General features: G+C 44.4%; 1 protein-coding gene across 1 annotated transcript; it reads right to left on the bottom strand.

The window, feature by feature from the left end:
- Nucleotides 1–661: 661 nt before the first annotated feature.
- Nucleotides 662–23,149, bottom strand: OLFM4 (olfactomedin 4). The gene is made up of 6 exons (XM_047720076.1): nucleotides 22,886–23,149; nucleotides 17,383–17,535; nucleotides 11,586–11,798; nucleotides 10,443–10,602; nucleotides 1,922–2,744; nucleotides 662–1,882 (listed from the first exon to the last, which is right to left on the bottom strand). Exons 1-5 carry the CDS (start codon nucleotides 23,051–23,053, stop codon nucleotides 1,942–1,944), a joined length of 1,497 nt encoding a protein of 498 aa, XP_047576032.1. The 5' UTR covers nucleotides 23,054–23,149; the 3' UTR covers nucleotides 662–1,882; nucleotides 1,922–1,941.
- Nucleotides 23,150–23,417: the final 268 nt, after the last annotated feature.

The raw sequence follows: 23,417 nt of genomic DNA, 5'->3' as shown, positions 1-23,417 counted from the left end.
TTTGAAGGCCATACCTGTCTCTACGCTCAGCCTGAAAAATACATAATAATACCGCTGAAAATACTAAATATGCAGCTCTCGCCTACCTCGAGAAGTGTGGCATGCATTAGCAATGAGCGTTACGGTAAGACTAACTACACTAGCCTCGTCTGTCTATCGTTCCAGCTCTAGGTCACCTGTCCCCCTATGCATTCTCTTTGGTAAAGGTATCTCTCTCCCCAGTACGGCCCCATTAGTCCCTTTGCTTTCTGTCCAAGACCTTCCGTTTGGGGAAGATCTGGAGGCTTCTGACCCATGTTAATAGCTCAGTTGGAAAAGGAACATAAGCCACACAAATACCGTCTAACATTGGAAATAATCAGATCAGTCATGCAAATTAATAAGTACATAAGGTCATATCCCAAAAGAAAAGAGTGCGGTCTCCTGCAAAAAATAGCTGCCGGAAAGAACAGATTTTAAAGGAAAATGAAAACTCAAGAACCAGCCCTGCCTCTGGACTCCTTTAAAAGCTCCTGATGCTCTTTGCTGGAAGGTGTGCGATCTCCTGGGCATTGCTGTCTGCAGGCAGCCACACTGCATCTCACAGCAAGGTAGGGACTACCCTGGTAGAGGTTTTTTTGTAATAAAAACGGCAGAGTTTAAAACAACACAAAAGACAATATTTTTACCAAAATACACTTTAATCGTTTATCAAAAGGGGACAATTACAGCATTGAAGGATAGACTGGACTCGTGAACATCGAAGCAAAGAGACCAAAACCGGACGATAAACCCACCCAAAGCTACAGAAGCACAGACACCAGGAAGGTTCTCAAACTGCACTGGTTTGCTAGATACTATCAGTGTTTGTTCTTTTTTTTAATATTTCTTCCTCAAAAAACTTCATTTTCTCAGAGCGTCCAGGCTTAAACAAAGACAAAAATTGCATGGAACACTTGATATGACTTAATACAAGTGAAGCATATGCTCCAAGGGCTTTCTGATATAACCACATAGGCTATTATTTCATCTGCCATGTGATCTTCCTAAGGTCTTAGAGTCATGGAAATGAAACTTCATGAAGAGACAAAAAACCATGGTTTTGTTTTTCTTATATCCATGCCATAAAAAAATGGTTAATTTTCATAAAAAGCAGGAAGTAGGGAACGGGGAGAGTGGGGGATGGGGGTGGTGGGAATCGATTGGGAAGTTTGGTTCTAATCTGCTGAGCTGCCTTTGGAATGAAGTTATGAGGTAGGAGGGCTCTCCTGACTCTGACCTAGGTGGACAGAGGGAGCAGAGAAAAATCTAGAGCCTCATCTATACGTCCAGCTGGGACTGATTTACAGTGTACAACCTAATGCATAAAAGAGCCTTTCTTTAGAAAACTCTAAGTGTTTTACAGATATAATATAAGCATGCTAATTTACTAATCTGCTCTATATAAAACGTCATTCCAGGTGTTAGGAAGAAAAACAAAGACGGAGATTCGATCCCTCGAGGAGCTCCAGGTATCCATCTGCCTAACTGAGCCCAGGTTTCTTCCAAGTATGGATGAATTAGCCTGGCTACATGGGGCAAAACTGGTCATTGAGACATGTTGGGACAAAGAATCCCCAAAAGACAGGCGGAGTTCTCTTTGAGTTCCTTCCTTTCCAGATGCTGCCTGGACCACTGACATCTTCCTGGGACCCACACTGCCTCTACACCTCCCCAATCCCAACCATCCTGGAACGACCTTCTTTCCAGTAGGGAAATGTACCTCTGGAGGCACACGGCTTCCAAAAGAACTCATCAGACCAGGGCAAATATCCCAAGTCTCCAGCGTGATAGAACTATGCTCCCAAATATCACTACTAAGCAAACACACTTCCAAATCCCCCTGCAGATAGCTAAATAAGTGAAAAAGACCATTTTTTTTTTTTTTAAAGAACATTCTCTGCCTCTCTCAACCTCACCCATTTACTTGGGTTCCTGGTTAAAGATCAGATCATAATTCAGAAGGTAACCATCATTATAGACAAAAAGTTTCTGCTCAAAAGGGTGATAGTTAATGCTCTGTATTTTTTCTTGCACCTTATGCAAGGTAATATCTAGCCTGCCCTCTTTGCCTGTGTTTGTGTCATAGTAGTAGAAAATCTCTTCTTCTTTGGTGTTCAGAGTGCGGGTGGCGTACAGAACCCCACATACCATGAAGGCATTGGAAACAGATGGCTTATACTGCCTGGTGTACCAAGTGTTCAGCACCACAAGCGTGGTGTCGTTGAGCTGACTAATCACCATGTTACCGGTGCTGGCTTCAGTTGAATAAATCACCCACAATCCATTCTCATCCACAGCCAAGTCAATATCTTGCCAACCAACATTAGCATACGAAAAGCGGTTATTATAGGCAGCATCAGGGAGAGTCTGAGTCACTTCAGCCCTGTTGTTCCTCAGGTTAATTTTGGCAATGTTTCTGGTGTTGTACCAGTTGACGTACATGTAGTTGTTATAAACCACAATACCAGCGCCTTGGCCATAGACGAGTCGCTGATCTCGGGCATTTATGTACAAGAGCAAATCATCCAGTGTATTGTGGAGTCTGTAATACTCCAGACATCTCCCATCTGTATTCAAAGGGGCTACCCAGTACAGCCCCCCTTCTGGATGCTGGGGAGAGTAATCCCGACCCCAGGCACCATACTTATAGGCAAACCCTCTCCAGTTGAGCTGAACGACAGTCGGCCTGCTGATATTCACCACACCGCTGTGCCCACAGCTCCCTGTACAAACAAGAACATGAAAGGGCATTCTTAGAAAAAACGAATAATAAGACACAAATGGTTTCATACCCTAAGAACAAAAGGAATCCATTAAGATTCTTCTTGTCAAGGTTGAGTGACGACAGTGGTTCTGAGGGAGAAGAGCCAAAACCTTCTCGGTATCAGTCTCAACGCAAACCCGCTGTGGGCTTGGAGAAAACAACCTTCTGTTTCCATGAGCGGGCTTTCAGTTTGGAAATGGGGATGCTGAAGCTGCCAAGAGCTGTACTAAAAATGTTTGAGGGCCCAGAAAGAGGAAAGGAGGACTTGGTGGATGTAATAGATTGTCTTCTATCAGAAAGCGTTCTGCAATTTTTTTTTTAAATTTCATCTTTCTTACAGAGAAATCAAGAAAGCAAGGTCATCCCAGACCCTCCCTTTTTCCCCATAAACCCTGCTATGCCCCCAGGAACAAGGACAATTGTGATAAAGGAGAAGACTGTCTTAGGCAAGTGTCCATGCCCTTCACCTTTCTGCCCCTCCCTGGAACCCCAGGGAGTACATAACCACACTGGATGCCAGTGTTCCCCCAAGCCAATCTCAGAAGAGGAAGTTTTAAAATGGTGTTTTAATGATACAAAAACGATGGTCCTGTCATGGTGGGATTTCAGCCTTGAGAAGCCATGGAAGCTATTTTAGGGCAATATCGCCTGCTCTGTGCCCAAGGCAGAGCCCACTACATAGTGGCAATATCTTGCTGTAGAGTGATAAGGCAGGTCTTGCTGTTCATACCACATATCCTGCTGGGCCACAGAATGCCAGGCAAGTACTTCACCTTTCCCCGTCGGACACCGCTGTGGGACCAGACTCACTGGGGCACTAAATCTGCCTTCCCTATAACACCAGCGAGCGACCCAGGCTGGGCAACTGGGCTTCCACACTGCACTCCGAGATGCCTGCCAAGCCAAACTGTTTCTGAGCTACAAAAACAAAATAAAATTCCTCCAGGATTTTTATAACTATCCAGAGTTGAACATGCAGTGTCTAGGATCTTAATAAATACCCTTTACAAACGGGTAACATTGTTTCTGGGATGACAAAGAAAATTCAACTTCAAGTACATTCGAGGTCATTTTCCCTCATCCGACTGCCTGGAGCAGAGCAGGTGAGGGAAGGAGGACCAGAACCTGAATCACTCGATCTGGCTTTGAACGCTGGGAGGGAATCAGGGAGCTGTGGAGAGCACATGATGGGAGCTGGAACCAAAAGCAGAGCTCCAAAGAATTACCTGATTTATCACAGGGGGGCGGGGAGAAGGGCTGGTGAAGGGGGAGCAAAGCTTTGCCTATAAGTCTGTGCCTCTGACCGATATGGAAAGACCCATTTCGTGCTCGCTTCGGCAGCACACATACTAAAATTGGAAAGACCCATTTCTCTCCTTGCTAAATGTCCCCCCCCCTTCTCCCCTCCTTACTCAAGGACTGCTCAGAGGTGAAACCATTACTAGAAACCCTGCTTTTATTTTTCCAATCTGCTGGGGCTTTTTGGTCCCAGAATTACATACATGCTCCTTAAATGCTCTTATAAATCCGCAGTTGGTGGGAAAGCCAGCCAACCATACAACAGGTAGAGAAATGAAACTATTCTGTACCCAACCTCAAATAATTTTGCATATCATTAAGCAGAACACAGTTGCAGGTTTATTTTAATAATGCATGCACCATTTCATAAATAAAAAAGCAACGTGTGTTCAGCCAAGAGATTGCTCTCTACCAAAGAATAAATAAAATTATAAATTATTATTTCTTCTCCTAAAAGTGATCTCTCAGATGAATGCTTGTTTGCTTTTGTTTATGAAACAATGCATGAATTATTAAAATAAAGTTAGCGGTGTGTTCAGTTTAATGATAACAAAAACTGTTTGAGTTTCCATAAGCTACAAACTGAATTTTCTAGTTAAAATGTCTTCCCGAGAACTTATTTATTTAACTACATTTCACTCTAAGGAAATGAAAGAAAATCACGTTTTTTCTTGCAGGTTGGAAGACTTAGGGATTGTTTGCTTAATTGAATCTTGCTTTCCTGGAAAGAAAGTATCCCAAAACAACAGCAACAAAATACTTAAGGGAAAGTTATGATGCATAAACGTATCCATGCATTATCAAGGGGTTAAAGATCATAAACTGTTCTGCCTTGGATGTGGAAATCCTTAGATATAAAGGAACCAAAATAAACTTCTCTTAAAAATGACTACTTCTGGGGCGCCTGGATGGCTCAGTGGGTTAAAGCCTCTGCCTTCGGCTCAGGTCGTGATCCCAGGGTCCTGGGATCTAGCCCCACATCGGGCTCTCTGCTCAGCAGGGAGCCTGCTTCCCTTCCTCTCTATCTCTGTCTGCCTCTTTGCCTACTTGTGATCTCTGTCAAATAAATAAATAAAATCTTTAAAAAAAAAAAAAAAAAGACTACTTCTGGGGCACCTGGGTGGCTCAGTGGGTTAAAACCTCTGCCTTTAAAAAAAAAAACAAAAAAAAACAAAAAAAAACCTCTGCCTTCTGCTCAGGTCATGATCCCAGAGTCGTGGGATCGAGCCCCACATCGGGCTCTCTGCTCAGCAGGGAGCCTGCTTCCCTCTGTCTCTGCCTGCCTCTCTGCCTACTTGTGATCTCAGTCTGTCAAATAAATGAATAAATAAATCTTTTAAAAAATTACTACTTCTACTGTCATTAATAATAATAATAATGGTTCATCATTTTCCACGCCAACCAGGAAATCAAAAATTGTACCTGGTATAAATCCCAAAACTCTTGAAACTACAATCTCTGTTTCTCACTTTCCAACCATTCCTAAACATTCTTTTTTTTTTTTAAGATTTTATTTATTTATCTGACAGACAGAGATCACTAGTAGGCAGAGAGGCAGGCAGAGAGAGAGGGAAGCAGGCTTCCCGTTGAGCAGAGAGCCTGATACGGGGTTCGATCCCAGGACCCTGAGACCATGACCCGAGCCTAAGGCAGAGGCTTAACCCACTGAGTCACCCAGGCGTCCCTCCAACCATTCCTAAACACTCTCTTGTCCTTTTTGTCATACCCCTCTTCTCGATGTCCTCCGGACCATTTTTAGGGTTCTGGCTATGGTCAAAGGAAATAGAAAAAGAGAGGAGAACTGAGCATCGCTGCCAATGCTACAGATGTGACCACAGCAGTGACAGACCAGAGAAAAGGCCATGGTGGGCTTCCTTGACTCCTGGCAGCAAGCCATCCTGGAAACACCACTGAAACTGACAGCCAGCCGGGTGCCCACTGCTCATCCAGCCCAGCAGGAGCCTCCACTGTCCTCATCCCATATATGCCAAGCTTTTCCCAACCCCCCTTAACTCTTACCCTCCCCCCCTTCATTTAAAGGTCTTAGGGGTACTTCATTCCCTTCCTCAGCCATCACAAGTTTCCCCTGACCCTGGGATAACCACCCATGCCCAACCATAATCCAAGAATGTAAGAGACCAATGGATTATTCTGCATTTTCTGGTAGAAAAGAACATGCCACAGAAACAAGAGTAAAAGCACCCTTTCAGCTACCCCACAAGCAAGGAAGGCAAGATAACCTGGTGTTAATCAGGTCGGTGAATTGTCAGAACTTTCCTGTTACTCTGGGAATCGCAGGTGTACCTCGCTATCAGACATCTATGGAAGGCAGCCTGGTGGAGTGAAATATTGGCAGATAGATTCCAAGTCAAATCCCGACTCTAGTACTTACTGGTTATATATAACCTTCTGAGCATTAGCTTCCTTATGTTAAAAAGAAACAAATAAACCCTAGTACCTCCTCTGTAACTGATAAGAAGAAGAGTGAGAACTCATGTACAGTAAGTCAATAACTGGTAACCATCAGCATTATAATCACACGACACTGGAACTGAAGGTTCACCTGCCTGTCTCCCTTCCTACAGACTGGTTTCTGGAGGTTCCTGGAGCCATCCTGGTAACCCTGGTTCCCCAAACAGGACCAGCCATGCAGGGGCACCAAATTAGGATTGTGAAATAAGGGAAGGAAAGACTGATCAAATCTCCCAAACCCAGCTTACTGTATTTATAAAACCCCAGACTTCTACTCTGCTACATATCTGAGTTTTTCAAAAAGCCTAGTATCCACTCCACAGAACGTAATACAAGGAACCTTCCACACAAGGGTAGCCTTGGTTGGCAATCTCCTCCTCACGTAATTCATTGGATCTGGCCATGGTATTCTGAAAATACCCTGGGAAGCCACAAGGTAAGCCTGTAACATTCCCTGACTTAGCTTTTTTAAAGCCTCATGGTTGTATTTGTATGTGTGAGGTAGTAGAGAGTTTTTAATTTGCATCAACAAATGGGAATTTAGGGGCGCCTGGGTGGCTCAGTGGGTTAAGCCTCTGCCTACAGCTCAGGTCATGATCTCAAGGTCCTGGGATCGAGCCCCACATCGGGCTCTCTGCTCAGCAGGGAGCCTGCTTCCCTTCCTCTCTCTCTCTGCCTGCCTCTCTGCCTACTTGTGATCCCTGTCTGTCAAACAAATAAATCAAATCTTAAAAAGAAAAAAAAAAAGGGAATTCAAATTTCTTGCCCAGTTTTGAAGGTTGGGTAAAAAAAGTTAGCAGCTAGGTACCAAACTCTAGAATTATAACCCATAAAGATATTTTAGTTTATCTGATTAAAATTTTTACTACCAAAAAAAAAAAAAAAAGTCTTATGGTTAGTAGCATTTTTCTTAAACCAAAGACTATATGCAGAGGAAACTTAATCTGGGATCTGTGAGTACAGTCTCCTATCTGGACAACTGAGTGTGGAATGAAGAGGAGAATACAATTCACTTGTGATAATTTTCGGTAATTAACCTGGTCATAATCATAAAATGATGAAGACCAAATTAACTCTGAATTATTGGATATATACAACCCAACACTCTGCTTCTCCTAAGGCTTGGGATTTGAGCAGGTCACCCCATATCCTCCATCCACCATTCACGGAGCACCTACTATGCGTCAGCACAGAACGCGGTGTCACTGCCAAGCACGACGACGATCCACCCCAGAGGGAGTGCGTACATTTGCCTCTCTTACACCATTTAGAGTCGGGGGAGATCAGAAAAAGAGTCCGTTGTTTTCAGGAAAAAAAGTTAATGAGCAGAAGGCCAATTATTTTAGATTAGAAAGTTCTATGAAATGAAGCAGAAAAGGATGCCATTTGTGGCATAAACCAAATAGAAAGCATGTTTTATCGAGCCCTAACTACATGTGCTGGTTCTAAGTCCAGCTGACCACAGGGGAAGCACACTGCGACTGCAGGGGAGGGGCCCAGAGAACTTGGAGCTGCTTTATAGCTGCGATTTGATTTGCACGCAGCCTTTTGTTCTGTGCAACTCTGCAGTGAAAAAAAGCAGACAGGCCAGATTTTAAAGTCCCATAATAGTGAGTAACTTTAATTAAAGTCTCCACAGGCTCACAACTTTGTGGTGCCTAGGGAGTTTCCAATTCTGCATTATCAACCAATCTAAACAGAAAAAGAGCAAGTAAAAAGAAATTGATTTAAAAACATGACAAAAAGTCAGTTTAATATAAACATCATAAATATAATATGAACAAAGCTGGAGGAGGGCCAAGTGGCTTGGCTGAGATCCAGGTACTACCAAGGTTGTGGGAAAGTGAGAAGAAATCTGGGTCCAATTTGCTTAAACAACACAGCTGGGCTGGGATGGCTCACAAAAGTCTAAGTGTGAGGACCTAGGGGAAAGTTCTAGAAAAAAAAATCTAACAAAAATAATCTAACAGACTCACTCGTTGTCCTCCTTAGATGTACCAAGCAGTGTACTTTGTCTCCCACTGCCACCCTTGAGTTACTGCCATCAGACATGTTAGGTCCTTTGATAGCGACAGAGCAAGGGGCACTGCATGTCAGCTTCAGTCCTGCCACTAACCACCTGTGTGGCCTCGGAAAAGCAGCATCCTCACTACCTAAGTCCCCTCCTCCTGAGACACGATGGACCTGAGCCAGATTGCTCTGAATGTCTCTTTCAGTTCTAAAATGTCTTCACTCTAAGGAATACAGAGAAAACTGTGCTGGAAAAATCTATGCCATGAGGAAAATTTGCTGTGGAGAAAAAGAAAGGGAGGAAGGAAGGGAGGGAGGGAGAGGGAAAGAAAGAGAGAAAGGGAGGGAGGAAGAAAGAAGGGGAGGGAGGGAGAAAGGAAGGATGGGAGAAGGGAGAGGAAAGAATGAAAGAGGGAGGGAGGGAAGGAAGGAAGGACAGGATGGAAGGGTGAAAGGGAGAAAGCCTTGCTCAGGTGTTATCAGGGTTTGTCACTGCTTTGACCCCTGGCCTCACGGAGTGCTGCGTGGCCCAGCAGAATAAGCTCCCATTTTCAGCACACACTGAGATGGCTGATCCCAGACTGAATTTAACCTTAGCTTGTTACGGAGGGTGAGGCTCGGCCTTTGTCCTGAACCTCCTCTTTACTGTGACAGACCGACAGCAAAGCAGAGGGAAGCATCGGTCTCCTGAATACCACCAAGAGGCTTACAACGATGGCAGTGTCTCATAAAGCCTTAAAGAAACCAGTGACATTGACAGGGACCCAGAAACACATAGCCTAAGAGGAAACAGGTAGGGGGGAAGAGGAATTAATGAAAAGGACAAGAGCTGGATGACGGAATGAGAAGGTACAGACCCCTTCCAGGCAGAGGCGCTCACGACCCGCAGAGCGGGCTTCCCCAGACAAGGGCTGCAGCTGAGGGGCCGAGAGGTGGGCTTCCACTCACCTGGAGGGTGTGCCGAAGCACCTGAGGACCCTGCACCTCTCCTGTCTCCAGCAAGGTTTCCACTTTGATTATCATCATTAATCATGATAACACATTCCAAGGCATAAGGGCCCATTGTAGAGCTCCATGCTTCCCAAGACTGGTTTCATTAAGCCCCACGACTACCCTGAGAGGTGGTGCGCTCCTCCCGTTTTATCAGTGATGAGATGAAGGATCTTATAGCTGGGAAGCTCAGGTCTTTGGGGTCCCAGAGCCATACTCCTGACCCCTACACTCTATGGCCTCCATTCCAGGAGGTATTACAGAGCACCCCTTCTATGCTCCACCTAGCCCCAAGGATGATCGTTAGAGAGTGAGAGGCCATCCCCGCCCTCTGGGAACTCACGTCCGGGAGGGATGGCCCGCCACGCCTGCAAATCCTAAGGCCTCCCTCAATCCCAAGACATGCTAAACAGCAGGTGCATTTAAGGAAAGCATAAAGGAAAAATAAAGAGATGGAAGCAGGGAAGGAAGGAGAGGAGGAGGGAAGGAAGGTTCAAGGCATACCGCAGGTCATTAGCCACAGGAGCCAATCACATCCATGGCAGGGCACGGATGCCATGCAGATTCCAGAAGCTCTCACCCAGCCCCGCTGACGACAACTCCATCACTACAGAGATGGTTTTCTCATTAGCAAACATAAAGGGGACACATGTAATATGTGGATCTTGTCTTAAATCAACTCATTGTCAGTGCTTTTCCTCTATGAGCCCCAGAACGTGATGGCAAGTGGAGTTACTAAGGGAGAGATTTCCAAGCACAGAAGAGGAAGCTCAGAGCCGCGACGAGCCCATCCTCTCTTCCCCACTGCCATCCCAGATCCCTTCCCGGCCCCACTCTCAGCTCCTAACTGGGCCTGGCTCAAGTGGTAAAAGCATAGCATGCTTACCAGGGGCAGGAGGAGGTGGGGCGGCAGGAACATTTTCACCTTTAGAGGCTTCGCATTCCTTCAGCCTGGTCTTGAGAGCCAGGATTTCCCGGCGAATGGCAAGGACATTGTTTTTGTCTAGCGTCTCCAGCTTCTCTACCAGGAGAGTCATATTCCTTATCTAAGGAAATAAAAATTCAGAGCGACTTTATATTATTGTGCAATTTCTTTCATAAACATTCCAGGGCAGAATTTGTCACTTAGTGAAACATTGCTAGAGAATACACCCGAGATTCTCCTGAAAGGTTTCATTTGGAAGAATACATTTATGGTTTAGCGTGAACGCCTGTCACATCTCAGGCAGATGTGTGTGACAAGAAGAAAATGGCAAAGATTTTAACAGATTTAATAATAGAGCACAGGCTCAGTCTAAGCAACCACAGAGGTCCATTAAAGTTCCTTTCTAATAACCTTCCCTATAAACTCGTGTTTACTCATGTTGTATTATAATTAAGTTTCTAATGAATGGTGAGCACCAGAGAAATCTTACAGTCTGAAATATGTAACTAGAATTCTCAATTGTAGCCCATGTCATGACCGTGCTAGTAAATTTTCATTGATGTGAACTACCCAACCAAAACATTAATGTGATGGTCTTTGTCCATAGAGGATAAAGGTCTCACCAAAACATACTCACAAGAAACTACTTTAAGGAGGGTTGCCAGTATGTGAAGAAGGGTTCCAAGAGGGATCAAGGATCACATGATCATTCAAGAGGAGAAATAGACCAAGCAAGTCCAAAATCAGGTAAATTGTGGCTTTCTAGGCCCATGAGCATACATCCAGAACAGAGAAGGCACCTGATCTAACCTGGCCATGGAGTTGTTCAGAACTATAGCATCTCCTTCCTAAAGACGTTCAAAGGCCACTTGGTTCTGGGGAAGGACCATTGGATGACACCTGCTCCTCAGTGAACATGGTCCCATCATGCTGAACTTACGTTCAAAGACAGATGTCCACGGAGAGCAGAACACGGAACATGCCATGTGGTCAGGCAAAAGTGCAGAACTGGAAGTTAGAAGAGAGAGCCGTGGCCTGGTCCCGGCACCTGCCCACTGAGGAGAATTTATTATTAAAGCTCTCAGAAAGGGGCTCACACCTTACCTCCACTTCCAGCTGGTTGACAACAGCTGTGCTTCCAACAACGCTGCCCTTCAGCTGTGTGATCAGTTTCTCCATCTCCTTCACTTCTATCTTGATCAGCTCGAAGTCCAGTTCGGTGTAAGAAATGGTATCCTTTTCCATGATCTCTACTCTGATGGTTAGGTTGGAGAGCTTCTTTTCATACACGCTGATTAACTGGACATACTCCCTCACCTGAAAGGGAATCAAAAAGCTAAGTCAATTCCCAAAGTGATACCATGCAGTCTTCCTCCACTGCCAAGCTCTTGGGGACTATCTGATTGCTGACAATCTTTTTTTTTTTTCTTTTTTTGGTAAAGAAATGGATCAAAAATATATTTGAGCAGGCTTTTTTTAGTCTACTTAAAGCAAACTAAAAAAAAAAATTATTACAATTGGTGGGGATTTTGCACTTGCCTAGATCAAAAATAATTTAGCTTTAGAGACATCACGCACAAGTATATTTTAATTTCCATTTTAATGTTTGAAGATATTAGGTCTCCAGACTAAATTGGTTTCAACCAGGCCCTCAATGCATATGCTGTGTCTAAATCAGGGATTCCCAACCTCAGCATTGTTGATGTTTTAGGCTAGACCATTCTTTCGTCAGGGGTGGGGGGAGGTGCAGCTTCCTGGCCTCTAGATGCCAGTAACACCCATAGACCACTCAGCTGTGACAACCAAGTGTTCCAGACATTGTTAATGTTCCCTGGGAGCAAAACCACCACCAACAACAAACCCCTCCCTCCATCTAGAAACATTGCTCTAAATTTAAGTATTTTCTAGAAGAGGGAAAAATGTACTAAGTAGAATTCCTTCTCTGACTGCCACATGCATTGAGTTTTGAGCCCCTCTACCTTTCACAAAGTGGCATAAAGACCCAACTTTACAATACATGAGTGTATACACAACTGTCAAGTGCACATTCCATTAAACGCACCCACATTTATTCCAAGAACTGATTATTGCAATCAGACCTTTACGCATTTGTCGCATATATTTGAATGTCTGATCGTTAAGTTAAAATACTTGCAAAAATTCCCTTGTGGTTTAGTGTATAATTGGAATCTCCAAATGGATTTTCCAATAAACACATTTGGTTGTTCTTTTTTGTATCTGATCTCTAAAAGAAATGCCATGGCTTTAAGGACCTGCTCATTAAAAGTTGCTAGTTTTACATTCTTTTTAAAAATATGAACATAAGTGATACTTTTCCCCAAACTGTGCTAATGTCAAGCTGATCAGTGGGGCCTGGATGAATTCTGAGCCAGATGTTGGCCTATAATCCTCCTAATACCAAAGGCAGCCCTAACTTCTGTCATTTTAGCCCTTCCACTTAACCCCACTGTGCAAATTAGAGCAGACTCATAGGCCACAGACCTCAAGGGCTAGGGCTTCAGGCAAAGAGGATTTTAATGAAAGTTGAAAATGCAGCCCTTGGCACTGCGAGTGTATCTCCTTGGGCAACTGATGCTCACTGCCATCAGCTGTGCCATCACTCAGAGTCTGATAAGGCTGGTGACATTTTGGTGGATAAGGAGGTTAGAAAAAAAAAAAATATATATATATATAACCTAACGAGTCCCCCCTCTCAAAAATATAAATGCAAATACAAGGTAGCCAGGTTTTAATTTCTATAAAAATCAAGCATAAAACCTTGCCTGTGATGATAATAATAATAGTAATAATAATAATAATAAAGCACCAATCCACTGCAGAAATGGAAGTTTGCAAAATGAGTATTCTTGTTGGCATTTGGCCTTGCCAGCTCTTGGAACACATGAAACACCCTCTGATTTCCTGGAACATGTTGGTGGCACATCACAGCTGTTGTTCTATAGAAACGAGTGATCCAACTGTCATCTCTGCTAAATAAAATGTGGCTCTCCTAGATTCTCGCTGAAAACCAAGGCATAACCTAGAGTTTGCCACCTATGAGAATGCGTGGCATGCCTGCCCTCGTTCAGCCACAAAATGAGGTCTCTACAGATCTTTTGGGGGAAAATTTGAGGTTCCTTCTGCTGATATTTAAAGGAAAGCTGGGTGATGTTTAGGAAAATCAGAATCATCCACGGAGTTCTAAGAAGGCAGGAGGGAGAGACACCTGGATAGCTCAGTTGGGTAAGCATCTGACTCTTGATTTTGGCTCAGGTCCTGATCTCAGGGTAGTGAGATCAAGTCCCCGGCCCAGCTCCATGCTGAGCATGGAGCCCGAGCCTGCTTGAGATTCTCTCTCCCTCTCCTTTTGCCTCTCCCTCCCTGCCACCCCCCTACCGCTTGGCCACGTGCATGCACTCTCTAAAAACATTTTTTAGAAGGCAGGAGGGAATTTGAGGACTTTCTTGGCTTCAGTAGATTGTTCACACAAACCCTCCTTTACATATTTGCCTCTCTAGCGTTGACAATGGGCAATTCTGAGAACATCCAGTTCCCCTGGAAGTGCAATGTCAGCAGAAGCAGCCCAACTTGCCCAGAGATATGCAGCAAGACTATAGGTCTACCCCTAAGAGGACACCTCCATGTGTCAACATCTTTTCTGCAAGCTCCTCATCACTACAAGTCTGAGCTAAAGATCGTCTGTGCTTGCCCTCAGACTACCAACCTAACATTCCGAGCTTCCATGCTTTTTTGTTTGTGATGCACATATTACATCATTGGTGGGTTCTAAGAATCGAACTTTTGGGGGGGTTCACTTCAGGATGTCTGTTGTTCTGCACAGTAAATGTCGTCTCATAATAGATAGGGATGTCGCACAGCCGGCTATTAGACTAAAGAATCTGTCTGGCTCATGTTTCTGCCTCAAAACCTGTGATCACAATTATGGCCAGATTATTTGAAATAAATAAATGTACTTGGCAACACACCATTATTTTAATATATCTTTAACAAGATTAGTTGAGCTTGAATGGATGGTGAAGACATATGAGACACCTTGGAACTAGAGCCACCTAAACTCAAATAGGCCTTCAGTACTTAGTAGGCAAATCACCTAATTTCTCTAAGCCTACATTCCATCCTATAAACTGGAGGTAAAGATATCAAGCTTACAAGAGTATTGGAAAGAGTAGAGATAATGCATATTAAGAGCCTCACTAAGGGGCGCCTGGCTGGCTCAGTCAGTAGAGTATGCAACTCTTGATCTCAGGGTTGTAAGTTCAAGCCCCACATCGGGTACAAAGGTTACTTAAAAATAATAAATTTTTTTTTTTTTTAAGGGGCCTCACTTGCTGGATGTCTATAAACTGCAGCAATTATTAGAGAAACAGTGATTTCAGGGTTTTTTTCCATCTGACCTTTTAATTTATATTTCACCACACAAGACATTGTTCAATCAATGTTGTTCGTTTTAAGTTGCCTAAATGTCTCCCAGACTGCCTCAACCTTCTCGCACATGAGAATCCACCAGCGAATGTGTCCTATTAAATAACTTGCCCCAAAGGCTATAGAAAGAAAATCCCGAGCTGCCTTTTGTGTCACCCTGTCTTGAGTACTAGCACAAGAGGACATATCATAAACAATAGAAGAATGTAAAACGCTTTCAGCATCTTAGGCAGAGGCAGCGCCGTCTTCCCTGTGTAGTGACAGATAATGCATCAATGCAAAGCAGTCAAAACCCTCTTCTGCCGGCCCGTCCAGTCGGGCATTCCCCCCAGGCCTCCAGGTAAATGGTGATTTTCAAGATGACTTAGGGACAGTTGTAATAATTCACCTGCAAATTCAAAAGCCCTCTGCTGAAGAGATAAGTCTGGATTGAAGGCATGACTGACTTTCTGCATCCCTTCTTGGAGGCTGGTAACAGCACGGCCCAGAGAAAAGGAGCTGGGATGATTCTGCTGACCCAAATTCCTGAGCTGCCTCAACCAGCCAAGAGGAGGATGACCTGTCCATTTACATCCCTTGACCTTTATGAACCTCCATTTTTCCATCCCTGAATGGGAAGAACACTGGCCCATCTGCCTTAATGAGTCTCTTGAGAGTAGAACAGACCCAGAAGCATCTGGAAAAGCACAAGAGGAAGCAGTTCTTACTGTTGTTACTATCATCTGTCATGCAGAACTTATGATGCAAATCTCAACAGGGAGGTCAATTCCTTTCTTAGGCCACAATCGCCGATTTCTTGAGGTCCAGCTACTTATGCTTTCAGAATTAAAAGTTCTCCCACCTACTCTGCACTTCCTTCCAGCCAATTATTAGCAAGGCAGATGCCACCTGCCCCCTTTACAGGACTGGAATGAAATGTCCCCATACTCTGCACCCTGGCAGACCGCACACTTCCCGGAGCGGCGTGGGGTTTCAAACTGCCCTTCACATTCCTGCCAGCAAAGAAGTCATGCAAATCAGCACCTTCCACTATTTCAAAGCAAATGACTCTAACTGAAAAGATCTTTACTTAGGATTTTCCTCCACTTGTTATGTTTTTATGCATAACTTCTTATCTGTACTTGATTATGCTGGAATAAGGCTATGAATATTAATGACTAGAATTTATAATTTAGTGCTGTGCCTTTTCTGCTGATTAATTCAAGGACATTTTATTTCTTAAGAAGGTAGGTTCCTACTGTAGTCAAACACATTTTCCTGGACATTCATTTAAACACAGAATATTTATCTACCAATTCAGGTTGAAAGCAGGGTCTCAGCCTCATCATAATTTTTGTCTGAAAGGATAACTGTGCTAGATGTTGAGGGAGCTACGTTTAAATTTCTCAGGGAAACTTATTTGGAATCTTGTAGGAAAGCCAGAGCTCCTTGTAAATTAATGGAGTTGTATTAAATAATGCATAATGTGATTATAGCCTAGCTTGGACTTCACCTGTGCAGAAAATGGGAGCCTTTCTAATTGATTTTTATCTTGACTAAAAATGGAGAAGGGGTCAAAACTGGAATGCCAAGTCACATTGCTCCAGCCGGCTCAGAGAAAGGCAAACCCTGTGGAATGACTTCCTCAGGCTAGAGAAAAGTCGTACTGGGGGAAGGGGGGTTGGAGTCAGGCTGCATGACCTATTAGAACTGACTCAAATTCCCAGAGAACTCTTCTATTTCATTCTAATGCTAGACACATCTAATGTAATGTTCCTGCTGAGACAACAGAGGATAGATAACACACAAGAGAGAGAATAAGAGAGAGATGCACAGAGACAGAGAGAGTTAGAAGGAGAGACAGAAGAAGGGAGGGAAGAGAGTGAACTGGAAAGAGAAAATCAGAAAAAGAGAAAGGAAAAGAGGGAGAAAGATGGGAAGATAAGAGGACAAGCTTCCAAGAGGGGAAGAGGAGAAGGAAGAGAAAAAAAGGAGGTGGGAGCTTTCCAAAAGTAAAGAAAGATTAAAAAAAAATTAGGAAGGAAAGGGAGAAAGATCAGAAAGGATGGATAAGGGAAGGGGAAGGAAAGACAAGGCAAAGCTGGAAGAAAGACGAGGAAGAAGACCAAAAGGAAGAAGAAACAACAGAACCAAAAACCACAAAAAATTGCAGGGTTGTGTTTCACAGGGAGAGCTCAGGGCTTCTTTCCAATCACACGTACAAAATACTGAGGTGAGTTTATCCGTGGCATTCACAATCTCCAGCCCATTTTCCTCCTGCGTCCTCATTTCTCCTGCTCTAAAGAGCTTCGCAGGCATACGGTAAAGTAAATGCTAATGCCACCACAGGAGGCAAGCGTGCTGGCTTTGGCACAATGAAGAAGGCTGCTTATCTAGTCCGAATAAAAAGGGTTTTGTTTTGTTGGTTGGTTTGTTCCTATCAAGATTTGGTTGGAAGAGGAAGAAAAGCAATGCTTACTTTAGAAAGCTCTTTCTCGAACTTCTGGGAGAGCTCGTGAGCCGTGACTTCCAAGCGTTCCACTCTCTGCACGGGAAAGGCGGTGTCTGGGAGGGTCACGGAGCACTGGCAGGTGCCATGGTCATCCTCGAAGCCGGTGAAATTGGAAAGCGACTGTAAACGGGAATAAACTCAGCATCAGTAATAAGCTGGGAAATGAGCTTTTTGGGAACTGGAGTGACAGAAATTGGCCTGTCAAGAGTGCTCAGAGGTAAGCAAGTGGAGTCCAATACATAAATGAATCAAATCGGGGTGCCTGGGTGGTGCAGTCGGGTAAGTGGCTGCCTCTTGATTTCGGCTCTGGTTCTGATCGCAGAACCCTGATCTCAGGGTGGTTAGATCGAGCCCCTCTGGGCTCATGCTCAGTGGGGAGTCTGCTTGAAATTCTCTTCCCCTCTCCCTCTGCCTGTCTGCCCCTCTCCCCATTCATGCTCACTCTCTCTCCAAAATAAATAAATCTTTAATAAATGAATGAATGAATGAATGAATGAAGAGGATCAGAGCCACAAGCTAAAACTGCCATGTTTCCCAGGCAGTGATTACACTTAGTTCAGCCACATCTCCACGAGCCAGGCTAAGCCACTGTCAGACTCCTTTACCTAGAGGAAGATTCTCCTTTCTTGAGGAGGCTTCAAGGAAATTATTACTGTTCCCACATAAAGAAAGGGAAAGAAGGAACTGATGGGCAACCTACATTTGAATTCCGGTTCTACTACTTACTGGACACGAACCCTCTGTAAGTCCTCTTGCTTTCCTCATATGTCTAATAGAGATAACCTGCTTCACAATGTCATCCCCAACTACGTAATGTAAACCAAGTCCGTGGCACGTGGTTGGTGATCAGTAAATGTCACTTTCCCTTTCCTTCCATGCACTCATTTTCTTTACCCTAACCCCAACCCAATGCCTTCCAATGAATGGAATGGGAAAACCATATCATGGATATGGAAAACCATCATGGATACGGGTTACAGGGAAAATATACAGTGCAAATTCACATCCTCTCTTCACCCAGGAGTTATATAATTAACATGCTTCAAAATGGAAACAAACCAGCCATTTTTAAAAGACTGAATAATATGGGAGTTTGAAGATTTTGTGCAAAAAAAAAATTAAGTTTTCCAGCTTCCACTTGCAGAAAAGTCATTTTAAAATATTTGATGTTTCTTTAAGATATTCAGGCTCACACTTTGGTGCCGCTGCATATTTTAAAATGACAGGTTTGAAAGATCCTGTTTTTCCTTTGTCCCCTTTGAACTTCCCCAAGGGGATCCCAGCACAATTAACATTTTTTTTTTATTACTACTGTTGCCTTCCAGAGGAACTCTTGTCAGCCGACTGGTCGCAGCTTTACAATGATCTCATCTGATGGCCAGGCCAAAGCTCACCTGTGGAACCTGAGACTGAAATGTCTCTGAAACTACCAAGGACAGAGCAATGGCTCACAGACATTGAAGAGATGCAGGCCATACCTCTCAAAGTTTAGGAGGTCAGCTGGCTGCAGCTGAGACGGGGTGTTCTGTGCATTTAAAATGTATCAACCTCCATGATTTCCAAACAGGTTGGATCTAGATGCTTCCATAATCAAGACGTATTCTGTCAGTGACCCCTGGACCAATGAATTCAGGCTTTTTTGCAACTAAATTGCTTATCAATTTAACCTAATCTTCTTTAGGATGAACAAAGACACACACACACACACACACACACACACACACACAATGTTTATATACATATAGATGCCAGGTAAATTCTTGACATTGGTCTCAATTCCCTTTGCCAATCACGTCCCACACCCGCAGGAACTGGGGAGTTAGGAGGAGAGACAAGCAGGTTTATGCTGAACCCGGGGCTGGGTATTTGCCCAGGATGAAGAAGGCCTAGACGAGCGACCCCAGAAGTCTGCCAGAGAGACCAGCTTCCCTTGGAAGCAGCTTTATCACTCCCACCGACGCGAGAAAGACTCCCATTCAAGCACACCAAGGCTTTTACAGGAGGACCAATGTAGTGTGGACTTCCAAAAAAACCAGCTTATTATACCAACTGTCTACCCTCAAAAAAATGTCTTGTGTTACATTTTGACAAGGGGAGGTTAATTAGCTGCACAAGACAGGGTTGAACCACACTTAGAGTTCACTGAAAAGCCCTGTCAAATCAGAAAATAGTGGAGATCATCAAGCAGTCGCTCAGCAATCAACTAGAAACCACCAGCTAACAACTTTGAGTCCTGAAGTTCACCTGAAAGGCAGGCAAATAATTATGAGCCCTGCTGACAGCCATTCCACTGTCTTCTATTGAATATCTCTGTCCCAGCACTTTGGACTCCCCAGCTTCCAACCTGCTTATCATCAGCCCAGCGTACACAGCTGACATCAAAATGGTCCATAAGTTTGATCAGTGTCTCCCATTAGAGATATTTCTGCTCCTCACATTCAAAGACAATGAAGCTAATGGTGACGGGTCTCTCTCTCTTTGCAGTGAATGCTTGAACTCTACGTGAGTGTAACAGGAAGAAGGGGAGACATAAACATGTTCTTGTCTCCTTGGCCTTTGAGAGGGTCTGCAATCTCCCTTGTGGGGGACAAATAGGACCCTCTGTACCTTATAAGACACCTCACACTGATGGGGTCTCATGCAGCATGTGTTCAATTAACATTTACTGGTGTCTACAGCTCGCCAGGCTGTGGCATTAGGGAGACAAGTAAGACCCAATTCCTGCCCAGTGAATCGGGCCCATTGTCACAAGAGAGCCTTCCTGTCCTTTTTTCAACAAACTCAAGCCCCTTAGCCTGATGACAAAAGCACACGACTCCATGTTCCGACTCTGCCAGTCACCGTGTAGAACAAAGCATGCGCCTTCTCTTGTCTGTGAAACGAGGACCCTGATAGCAGCTCCTTCTTTGCAGGAGGATATCTGAGGCATGTGGAGTGCTCGCTCAGAGTGCTGGAGCTGAAGGTGTGACTCACATTTGTGATTTAAGGTTGCAATTGGCTCTAATTAGCAGCCAGGTCTAAGTGCCTGTAAAGATTCAAGGCATAAAATAATGGTACTCAACATTTTCAAAGTACAGAAAATGATACGTTTGGAACTTGCTCAATGACAGTTATAAAGGGGTTTTCCACCACTTTCCAAAGAGCTCGTCAAGCTGACAGCCAGCCCTAGAAAATTGGGTTTATAGTAGAAGTGACACCTAGCCTGCTATAAAAAAGAAGTTGGGGTAGTAATACCGACTCACCAGAGGGAGATAAGTAAACCAGGAAGGAAATTAATACCTCTAAGTACAATTTAACTACTAGTCCTTATCTACTTTTAAATAGTTATCTTTTTACCGGACAACAGACATACTGGATTTCCTGGTTTCTTGACCTATATTTTATTTTTTGTTATTTTAACTGGTCATCTGTTTCTGATAGATGATGAAGGCTTCAAAATAAATTATTTATCATTAACTTCTTTCTTCAAAGTCAGCCAGTTAGAATTGTCCCCAGAAGTTACTTATTAGCATCATGGAATAAAACAATGCATCTGATTTCTGGCTACAAAGACTATCTGGGCATATCTGTGATTCCCAAACTATTCTCCTCTTCAAAATAAGTTTTTATCTCTACTCTCCACCGCCCCAAAATCTAGAAGACTGCCTAGGGAAAGATGGGGAAGAGGATGGGCAGACTAAGTCTGAGTTATGTAATCTGTTGGCTTAGTGACTTTACACCAATGATGTCACCTCTTTAAGCCTCTGTCTCCAATATCTCTAAAATGAGACCATTAATTTTACCGATCTCTGAGCATTAAATAAGATAACACATTCTATGATATTATGTACTAAGCGAGCCCCATCATTTATTAGGCACTCAGTGAACATTGTTGTGGCAGTTTCTATCTGGGTTCTACCCAAACTGTTCATTAATCAACAGGTTTCCTTTGCCTACATTGTTCTTTTATTCTTAAGATTTATTATTTTTTTTAATTTTTTTTTAAGATTTTATTTATTTGACAGAGAGAGAGAAATCACAAGTAGGCAGAGAGGCAGGCAGAGAGAGAGAGAAGAGGAAGCAGGCTCCCCACAGAGCAGAGAGCCCAACGTGGGGCCCGACGTGGGGCTCGATCCCAGGACCCTGGGATCATGACCCGAGCCGAAGGCAGAGGCTTTAACCCACTGAGCCACCCAGGCGCCCCCAAGATTTATTATTTATTTGAGAGAGAGAAAGCACGTGCACACAGGGGGAAAGGCAGAGGGAGAGGGAGAGGGACAAGCAGACTCCCTGCTGAGTGAGGAGCCCAAAAAGGATGAGGGACCCCATCCCATGAGCCTAAGATCATGAACTGAGCTGAAATCAAGAGTTGGGTACTTAATGCACCAGGCCACCCAGACATCCCTGCATTGCACTGCTTTTGCCTTTGCTCTGATGGCAAAAAGGAAACTTCAGAAAAGCCTTCTCCTCCCATTTTCCCAATGGCCCTTCCATTCAGACTCAAGCACGTCAGCAGCAACCTGACCTGTGAATAAAGATCATAAAAGTGCACAGGGACAGCCTTTGGGGAAGTTAAGGCTCCTCCACCCCAGGGCACACCGCAGCAAGGAAAGCCTGGGTCTGACAGAGCAGGGCTCCTACAGCGGCCCAGAGCCCGTGTGAGCTGGAAGGAGGAAATGCCTCCTGACCCCTAAAGTCTCACAGCTCCCTGACTCTTCCCAGCAACTCAAAGACGATACAAAGAGGTCTCAGCTCCCAAGGAATGAGGCTCAGGACACAGCCTAGTAATGTGGCCTAACTGGGACAGTCCCTTTCCAGCACATTCTTTGGTTTTTGCTGTTGTTGTATGTTTTGTTTTGCCTATTTATTGTTACTGCTGTTGTTTTGGAAATGGCTTTTATGATTCCCTATGGGGAACATGGGAGAGACTTAATACTCTTCTGGGAACATATCCAACATAAGAGCACTTTCCTAAAGACCTTCCCTACTTCTGTCATCCACCTCCGCCACAAACTAGGTTCAGAGAAACCATCAGGGCTCCAGCTGGAGCACTGTAGCTCTCACTCCCTTGGGGCTATTCTCCACCGTCCTCAGGGTCCCCAGTGGGCAGCAAACCAGACTAACTTTTCTGTATATTCTGTTGGCAGGGCCCCTTCCCTAAGAGTTCTCATCTAGGATAGAACCTGGACATCTCTATTTTTAGAGTCCCCCTCTCACCCTCACCCCCTACCCCTGATTCCAAGTTGCAGCCAAGTTTGAGAACCTCTTTCAAGTTTGGATTCTTTCCCTAAAGCCCCCCAGTGGAAGCCCCCCTTATTCCTCATTCTTTTACCCAGGTTTTAATTCATTTCCGGGGCACCAGCAGGTAACAAAGGGAGCTGTAAATCTGTTAAGAGTACTCGGGTCTGGCCATCCATGAAATTATATTCAGATCCCCAAAAAGCGAGAAGAAGGGAATGAACACAGCTCTCGGACTGTGGGGCATCCTCACCTGAGACACGGAGCCAAGGCTGGGACCAAAGCTGTTGTTGAAGCCGGATCTCAACACAGAGTCAGGGAAAGAACTGGAGGGGGTACTTGGGATCAGGGGCTCCAAATCCCCTGTGGTCTGGCCAAGGACAAACGGAAGGGTTAGGAGGCAGAGGAGGCCTGACATCATCTTGTGCTCTTAACTGGAGCCCCTGGCTTCTGCAGAGCCCAGGGGCTTCTTATAATGCCCAGGGGGGATTTCCCCACGTTCAGTTTCCAGGAATAGGAAGCCGCCAGGGAGCATGTGACCACCCCAGAAGGGTCAGGACACCCAGGAACCTGAGCCACTTTCACACCTTGTCACTGAGCCCCCATTCTGGCAGCTGCCCTTAGAGCTAGGTATCTCCTGCCAAATATTAACTCAAATGTGTTTTTTTGACGCCCAATATCTGGTTTCCAACTTGTTACTTCCTTGAAAGAGATGGGTTCAAAGCAATCTTTGTGGATGAATTAGAGCTTAAAGGTCCCAAGCAGGAAAAACAAGCCTCAGTCCT

This window comes from Lutra lutra, chromosome 3 (genome assembly GCF_902655055.1).
Source record: "Lutra lutra chromosome 3, mLutLut1.2, whole genome shotgun sequence".
NCBI classification, from domain to species: domain Eukaryota; kingdom Metazoa; phylum Chordata; class Mammalia; order Carnivora; family Mustelidae; genus Lutra; species Lutra lutra.
The sequence above is the reverse complement of the archived record's forward strand: the minus strand, read 5'-3'. Positions and strand labels throughout refer to the sequence as shown.

Bases quoted from the DNA above. Each gene is read 5' to 3' on its own strand.
- OLFM4 (XM_047720076.1), bottom strand. From the start codon at position 23,053: ATGATGTCAGGCCTCCTCTGCCTCCTAACCCTTCCGTTTGTCCTTGGC. The intron at 11,799-17,382 runs GTAAGCATTGCT...ATTCCCTTTCAG, and splicing joins TCGAGAAAGAGCTTTCTAAA to GTGAGGGAGTATGTCCAGTT. The intron at 2,745-10,442 runs GTAAGCATGCTA...TTGTTTGTACAG, and splicing joins CCCACCTCCTCCTGCCCCTG to GGAGCTGTGGGCACAGCGGT.